The following is a 9,211-nucleotide window of genomic DNA, read 5'->3' as shown; positions in this document are numbered from 1 at the left end:
ATGAGGAAAAAAAATTAACTTAAATGATTTTAGCAAATGGCTGCAATATAACAAAGAGTGAAAAATTTAAGGGGGTCTGAATACTTTTATATATATATGTATATATATATATGGGTAGATAGATATATTCAACACACCTACACATTAATTATTGCAATTAATTACACACAAAAAACATTTGAAGTTGGCAAAGTTGTCTGGTCTATTCAATGAGACATTTAGGAATTAAATACTCATTATCTAAATAAAATTATCCCTGGTTTAAAAAGTTTTCTTGAAGCCTAATAGCATTTTTGATCAGCATTTAGTGATTTGATGTCCTTCAAAATTTGCTCTGAGTGTAGTATAGAATGATCAGAACCTTGAGGTATTTTGTTAAATGCATGCCTAAACACTTGTCAATTTAATAGAGGATTTGGCCTTCAAAATGACATCAATGTTCAAGAGTGTGTTGAAGCAATGTGCAAAACTGTCCATCTTTTTATATTTACCTTTATTTCTTGCAGGTTCAGTTCATGTACACTCCTCAGAAGTGGTTCTGTGAAACAATACGTATGCTAGCAAGAACACAACTGAACTAATATTGTTAACACCACTTATCTTCCAAATTGGATGTCAAGTGCGTAGTCAACTGGTTTTGTGCAAAACTGCTTTGCACCTTCAGCTTTAAGATCATTTAGATCCTCTATGGCACTATTAATCTCTTTGGTTGTATTTTACATTGGAAGCTTGTAAGACAGAGGGAAGATTGAAGGACATGTTTACTTGTTGCTGTCATATGAGTGCAAAGTTGTTGTTTTGTTTTGTTTTGTTTGCAGAAGAAAATGTACTGTTAAATCATGCATAATGATGGGAAAAAAGTTATTTTGATTTAAGTCCTACTTTAGATTTTTTGTTGTTGTTGTTGTTGTCGTTTGTTTGTTTTTTGTTAAATTAATAAGCAACGGTTTGAAGTTAAAACTCCTTAATGATGGGTTTGTTTCTTACAAACACTCAGCTTTTCACTTCACAAGATGTTAATTGATGGACTGGAGTGGTGTGGATTACTTGTGGATTATTGTGATGTTTTTATCAGCTGTTTGGACTCTCATTCTGACGGCACCCATTCACTGCAGATGATCCACTGGTGAGCAAGTGATGTAATGCTAAATTTTACCTAATCTGTTCTGATGAAGAAACAAACTCATCTATAGCTTGAATGACTTGAGAGTGAGCAAATGTTCAGCAGTTTTTCATTTTCGGGTGAAATATTCCTTTAAAGATTTGACAAAAATGTTCTAACTATGTTGTTGCTAGAGTGGTTTGCTTTGTGGTTGTTAGGAGGTTTTAGATGTTTCGAGTGGATGAAAAATCTGACAGACAGACAGACAGACAGACAGACAGATAGATAGACAGACAGATAGATGGATAGATAGATAGATAGATAGATAGATACTTCAAGTGGAACATGTGCTCTAAACTTCATGATCTAAACAGTTCATTATATCCACAAACACAGCTCTCAGGCAGTTTAGTTTAAGTATGAAATGACAAAATGACTGTCCTTGACCTTGATCGAGACAGGCAGTATCACCACAGAGTCCCACAAACCTTCAGTTGGACAAGACGACAGGCTTTCACAGGTGTTCAAAAAATGTTTAGAAGGGAGTGCATTGTCTTGTTTTTAAATGGATTATCTGAAGCAAACAGCCTGCTGCTACCCTACTTGTTTATTTCAACACACATAGGTGCAGATGATCTCAAAGGGGCAGGAACCATATATCAAAGCCAACATATATAAATGCATACAGCAATATATATGCATATATTACATTATTACCATTTATAATAATAGTTTTTTTTTTTTCAATATCTTTTACAATGTAACTCTTGTGATGCAAAGCTGATTTTTTCATTTCAGCTATTTTCATTTCAGTTTAGATTGATAACTCTAATTAGAGAGAGGAAATGGCTAATTAGATGAGAGAAGTCAAACATGTCAAGCAGGTAATTGGTCATACGGACATGTTTGACTGACAACTCCACACAAATCTATATGCAAGCTTGAATAGGCACCCACAATTCTAAATGCTCATTAGGTTGTAACAAATGTATTTGCATACGAATATAGACCTAAATAAAACATGCATTCCAGCCCAATGAAGCTTAATCTAGTTAATAGAATGACAGAAATGCTGGTTTGACATCATTCTGACATTTAAGAGACAAGGATTTCTCTGGCAAGTAACAGACCACATCAACCAATCCTCCTCCTGACCAACACCTGCAGTCGTTTTTCTGCTTTGATAAATGATTTTATGCGGCATATGTCTGTGAAGCTGCAGGTCAAATGGACAAGATCCTTATTTATTTTAAGAGATACTTATCTTCACATAAATGAAAGTTCTCCAGTAGCAGAGCAAGCTCAGTGATACATGATACAGTGATACAATAGCCTACATGTTTATTGTACATTGCTCTTTTAAAAAGGAATATTTCCCCCAAAAATGAAAATACTGCTATCCAAGGTGTAGATGAGTTTACTCATCCTCAGGCCACCCAAGAATTAGAAACTTTCTTTATTAGAACAGATTTGGACACATTTAGCATTACATCCAGAACTGGGAAGATTACTAATTGTAGTCCGTTACTGATTCCAAATTACATTACAAAAATTGTAGTTAGTCACGTAATCCATTACATTACACATTTCAGGTAATATAATCAGACTACTTTTTGATTACTTTTAGATTACTGACCTAACTCGTTTATCACATTGATTTAAATAGGGTAATCTTGTACCATATTGACATAAAAATATAAGTAATAAGAAAATATATTCAATTTGTTATATTTAACAACATCAAGTGCATTAAACATTACATTACATTACGTCAAGGTTTCCCAAACTGGAGTTCGTAAAGGAATTGCAGGGAGTTTGTGGGTTTAATGAAAAGCTAATAATTAATTAAATCATTAAAATTTCAAATTTAAATAAATCATTTTAAATTAACGTCAATAAAAATAAAACACAAAAAAAAATGAAATATGTTATTTCTTTACCTGCATGTCATGTGACCATTAATCAATATCAGACAACTGTGAACATGCAAATTTGATACTTAATTATAAAAATACTTATTTTAAAATCTCAGGGATACTTCAAGTAAATATATTAGGTTAAAGAGGATCATATGACAAAAAGTTTGGGAATGTCTGCATTACATGTAAAAAATAAATAAAAACCTGAAATGATTTTTGTAAATCCAGTGGCCAAATGCTGTGTGGCCACCTAACTAGTGACTGGTCTCTGTGTGAATGTCCACAAAACTGGAAGACTTTCTGAATGTATATAAGTTGTAGCCTATTTTAGAAAGGAACATTCAAAAGAGGAATTAGGGAGATTCAATAAATTGTGAATAATGTATTGCTACTGTGTGAATAATATCTAATTATGTAATCAATAAAAAGTAACTGTAGTCTGATTACAAGTATTTTAAAATGTAATTTAATCTAATTACAAATACTTTATTTTTGGAATCTGATTACGTAATCCAGATTACATGTAGTCAGTTACTACCCAGCTCTGATTACATCTCTGTTCACCAATGAATCATCTGCAATGAATGGGTGCCGTCAGAATAAGAGTCCAAACAGCTGATAAAAACATCACAGTAATGGACAAGTAATCCACACCACTCAAGTCCATCAATTAACATTTTGTGAAGTGAAAAGCTGTGTTTGTAAGAAACAAATCCATCATTAAGGCATTTCAACTTTAAACTGTTGCACGGCCAAAATACTAGTCCATAATACATTATAAGATTCCTCCAGTGAAGGATTATTGTGATGTTTTTATCAGCTGTTTGGACTCTCATTCTGACGGCACCCATTCACTGCAGAGTATCCACTAGTGGACAAGTGATGTAATGCTAAAATTCTTCAAATCTGTTCTCATAAAGAACGTTTCTACATCTATATCGTGGATGGTCTTGAGGATGAGTAAATGTTCAGCAAATTGTCATTTTTGGGTGAATTATTCCTTTAAACGGTTAAAATGTTTAAAGGGGTCATATGATGCTGCTAGAAAGGAAAAATTGAAATCGCATCATATGACCCCTTTAAAAGTCACGCTCAACCAACAGCATTTGTAGCATTATTTCGATTTCTACCAAAAAATTGTCATCTTGACACTTTTTTTCTTTAAAAAGAAAACTATAGGGAGTCTAAAATCAAGGTTACAATGAGGCACTTACAATAATAAGTAAATGGGGCCAGTTTTTGGAAGGTTTAGAAGCAGAAATGTCAAGCTTATTTTATAAAAGCACTTACATGAAGTGTTCTGTTAAAATTTAAAATTTCATTTTAAAATTTATGGCATTTTGTTGTTATGGAAGCAATTGGATATTTCTGAAAAACTGGATTTTAAAAGTAAAATTAAAATATTATTAAACAGTGCATACTGTAATGTTCACATATCGGCCCCATTCATTTCCACTATAAGTGTCTCACTGTAACCCAGATTTATTTTTATAGCAACTTTTTTAATCTTTATTTTACATTGTCACAAATGCTGCTGATTGATCTTGACTTTTATTGAACCCAGAGCATTCCTTTAAGTTGAGCTGTACCCATTTGCACATTAAAGGAATAGTTCACGACATAAGGGTGACTACATGACAGACTATTTCTTTTTGGAGGAACTTTAATTTTTTTTTTTTAAATGTTCAGATTCGCAATTGCATGTCAAGTCATCTTTGCAGAAAAGTAAAAGTTTCTTCAGAAAAGTAGCTGGAAGGCATCTTTCTGACTTACCTGACATTACACTTCCTCATTTTGCTTCGCCAAACCTTGCCACATGTGTTTACGGGATATGTTAACTAGCAGATTAGAGCTGATGACTGCAGTCATCTTGTCACTGACTTCTGCCACCTTTTCCTTTGTTAGCTGCTTCTGTTTTTGCACATGTTTTATTGATCGGTTGTACGGCAAGCCACGTGGGTAAACAATGTCTGGAACAAGTGAAACTGGCTGCCCTATATTCTGTTTTGCACTTTATTTGATTCACACTTTTACTGTCATGCACTGAGACTCATGAGCACTGCACAGCTCTGCAGAGCTCTAACTGGAGTTAAATGATTGCACTCTCAGCATCCATTGCCTTGAAACTAAATGAATTTGTACTTTGAATGCTGTTGCGTGTGCAGGAGAAAAGGTAAAGCAATTCGAATCAATGACATTACTATTGTTGGTAAATATTTCTACAATTTAGCTTAACAGGTATTTGTATCTGTCCTAGTTTCCCTAATTTAATAATGTCCATCAAAATACTAGAAATGAACATTTGGTTATGTAATTTTTAACTCTTCACATCTTGTGAATCAAACCAGATGATCTGGAACAAAATAATTATTTGATCAAATATACAGTAATCAGACATATAGCAAAATATTAAAATTTATTTTTATGTTTGAATAAATGTTTTCTATTTGAATATACTTTAAAATGCAATTTAAGCTGAATTTTCAGTCTTCCGTGTCACATGATCCTTTAGAAATTCTAACATGCTGATTTTTTTTTAATATTATCAATGTTGAATATTATTCCAAACAATAGTTTAAATAATAATCCTTGCAGAATGGACCTTGTTTGTATCATTATAAAGAACATAGAAGAGTTATCTTCACAGTTTCAGAAAGCATTCAATGGAAGTAGTAAAAATGCAGTGCTGGGATTTCCCATCCATTAGCATAACTAGTGATTTTATTTATGATATGATGAAGAAGTCAATTTATCTAATAAGAATAAAAGCGTAAGCGAAAGAAAAAAAAATGCCAGTGATAAAATTAGCCCTTAGCAGAGGAGTTTTGCTTAATGAATAGGCTTACATTACAGAGCTTCCTTCCAGCTATTTAAAGAATGTACTGCACTTTGCCTTAAGCAATTATTTTCCCAAGATGCTGCCATCTGGAATTACACTCCAAATTACAGGTATGCGTTTGGAGGTTATTCCATCATTCAACACTGACAACATATGGTTTTAAATTAACAGCTCCGCAGACAACAGCGCCATAAACTCACATCTGCTGTAGTTGTTCTCCTACAGCAAACTCCACTGTCCCATATGCAAATGACTCTGATTATGTAAATGCTTCTAAATATGACAGCTATTCAGTGAGGAGACAATTAAAGTAGCATCGCGCTCGATGCAACTGGAGCCAAAACACAAGGGGAACGTTTTACTCTGCGTGGGCCTTCCTGTTATTTAATGAAACGTTCTCTGCATGAGACTAGGTTTATGATATTTCACACCATTTATAATAACGCCAAATGAGAATTGTGGAAGAAAACATAGAAGAGGTCAGCCAATGCCATTCAAAAAAAGTGGGAAAAAAATATGCTTGTGAGAATTTTATGATCCTTAGAGTCTGTAAAGGTATGAATGTAGCCACAGACACTACTATCTTAGATAGTCCACACAGTAATATAATATATTAAATATATCTTTTATATAATATTAATACTAAAGATTTTTTTAAACTAATGTTTGGTTGTAAATATACAGGTTTCTTAATGTGGACAGAGATGATCTCTGCAGAGAGCTGAAGCTGTTAAACATTGTAAATGTCATCGCAAGCACAAACAGCTTCACAGAAGAACACAAGCCACTTGCATACAATAATGAAGGCAAATTGTAACTGAAAGGTCGGAGTATGTTTTCAGGACAATGATATTTACATGTTACAGTTGTTTTACTTTTGAATTTTTCCTGAAAAACATCAATTGCATTTAATATGCTGTTCAATGGCCTATTATACAGGCCGCGTTCACACAGCAGCGAAATACCGATATCAGTCCAGAGTACTATTTTCACACCACGTTTGGTTTTTAATGGAAGCAAAAACCGCACTTTATAAGAAACCGAGGTGACATTTTCGGGTTTACAGTTTCAGTATGCCCGTGGACAACTAGTCCTCTTTCACATTACATGCCTACAATGCGAGAAATCACTCTTACCTGCAGGCGCGCAGGTGTCTTGTTTCTTGTGTTGCGTGTTGCGTGTTGTGTTGAGTTTGGTTTCAGTAACTCACAGAAACAGCGTATCATCTGTGTATCATCCGAAGGCGTTAGATCCAGTCTTCAACAGGAGTTTTGTGCTCCAAATGCTGCACTTCAGACTCAATAAAATGCGTTCATTAAAATTAGACGGATGAACTAGCGCGGCACGGACGTCGCCATTGTGGATACTTCAGTCATATGGGTAAAAAAAAATCAAATATTTGCTAAAATGTTACAAATAGGTTATATTTACATGCATATTATACCGATATATTTTTGAAAATATATAGTGTTGAGTTTGGTTTCAGTAACTCACAGAAACAGCGTATCATCTGTGTATCATCCGAAGGCGTTAGATCCAGTCTTCAACAGGAGTTTTGTGCTCCAAATGCTGCACTTCAGACTCAATAAAATGCGTTCATTAAAATTAGACGGATGAACTAGCGCGGCACGGACGTCGCCATTGTGGATACTTCAGTCATATGGGTAAAAAAAAAATCAAATATTTGCTAAAATGTTACAAATAGGTTATATTTACATGCATATTATACCGATATATTTTGGAAAATATATATTAAACATATAAATATATATTTTAAAATCGTTTAAAAAATATTTTGCCCTCCATATATTTCAATAATGTTGTCTATAACACATGTGAACATATACTGTAAGTAACATATAATCTGAATAAAAATCAGAAAGGAACATACTTTACAATGTTCCATAAATAAATAAATAAATGAATAGACCTAAATAAATAAATAGTCTCTCTCTCTCTCTCTCTCTCTCTCTTTCTCTCTCTCTATTTATAAACATCAGCCTATTAAATCTTTATAAATCAATTTTAATATCAGTTTTGATATTTAGCCTCTGAAATACATTTTGAAATATATTTTGGTATATTATGGTTAAAACTGAATACATTTTCAATTTCAAAAATATATTTCATTGAGCTTCTCTGTTTACAACATATATTTAGCATATATTTAAAACATATTTTGGCCAAAAACAAAATATATTTTTGCCTTATGGGATGCAAAGCAGTTTTCATTTACATAAATAGAAGACTATAATCTAATTGTCAATCCTAAAAACTGTGTAAGGTTTAAAAAAGACTTCCTATGCAGTGCATTTTTATTGTATGTAAATGATATGTATTAAGAAGATAGGACATATATAAAACACTCTCTCTCATTTGTAATCAATTTCCGTATGTTGTATGCATAACGTAGTTGAACACAGTGCACAAGTGATGTAATGAACGTGTATTAGTCCAGGGACGAGGTCACTCGCGATTAAATCAATCACAGCGCATGCACTGCGACGGCTAAAAAGGAGCCTTTGCATTGAGATCTCAGTCAAAAGACGACAGGGTCCCTCTCTCTGAAGCCATCCGGCAGTGGGACCAAAATAGAGAGAGACGGGAGAGGACAGTACACCCACAGGATGGTACTGTCGCTTACTTTTTTGGTTGGCATGTGTGCCAGTCCCCTGTGGCGCCGTGGGGAATGATGGGAGAAGAATGGAGGTATTATAATAATAATAATTATTATTATTATTATCATCATCATCATGTGTGAAAGACTTTACAGAACTGGAAAAATAGAGTCTTTCAAGAGAGTTGATATAACACAAGCTGTGTATGTCTGTCAATAATAACAAAGATAATAATGTATAACAAAGAACATTTATAATTTTGCAGCCTGAATTTTGTATATTTGATTACACTATACTTAGTCTGTGAAATTTAATTTACTTATACAGTGCCCTCCATAAGTATTGGAACAAGTTAAGACAAAATTGCTTTGTCTGCTGTGTAGTCAAGACATCTGCAAATATGATTAAAAGATGAATATGAGACAAAACTACAGAATGTCACCTTTTGTTATTGGGTGATTCAACACATTCATGTTTTACCAACTAAGAAGATCAGCACTTTTGGAGTTTCATCCCCTATCTGATGTGAGCATAAGTATTGGGACAGTTGCCTCACAGGTCTTTCTAAGTGATCAGCTGTGTCCTGTTGCATTAATTCTTCAGATATTAGAAGCAGGGAATGTGCTGTATCAGTTATAGCCATTGCTTCTGCATTCTGAGGCTTGCATTTGATGACGACACACACAAACAAGGATGAAGCTGAGGGAGCTGACTTTGAGAGAAAAGCAAGCAA

At 33.7% G+C, this 9,211-nt stretch overlaps 1 protein-coding gene across 1 annotated transcript in view; it reads right to left on the bottom strand.

The window, feature by feature from the left end:
• Positions 1-8,951, bottom strand: part of LOC107720738 (leucine-rich repeat transmembrane neuronal protein 4-like) — a 104,891-nt gene extending 95,940 nt beyond the window's left edge. Inside the window, exons 1-2 of the mRNA XM_016528566.1 lie at positions 8,921-8,951; positions 6,997-7,065 (exon numbers count right to left, since the gene is read on the bottom strand). Of these exons, the coding sequence (XP_016384052.1) occupies positions 6,997-7,065; positions 8,921-8,951 (100 nt within the window). The remainder of the gene's footprint in view (positions 1-6,996; positions 7,066-8,920) is intronic.
• Positions 8,952-9,211: the final 260 nt, after the last annotated feature.

The sequence above is a fragment of the Sinocyclocheilus rhinocerous genome, unplaced genomic scaffold (genome assembly GCF_001515625.1).
Source record: "Sinocyclocheilus rhinocerous isolate Xijiao unplaced genomic scaffold, SAMN03320098_v1.1 scaffold132, whole genome shotgun sequence".
Classification (NCBI taxonomy): Eukaryota; Metazoa; Chordata; class Actinopteri; order Cypriniformes; family Cyprinidae; genus Sinocyclocheilus; species Sinocyclocheilus rhinocerous.
Note: the sequence above shows the minus strand (reverse complement) of the source record. Positions and strands in the feature narration are given on the sequence as shown.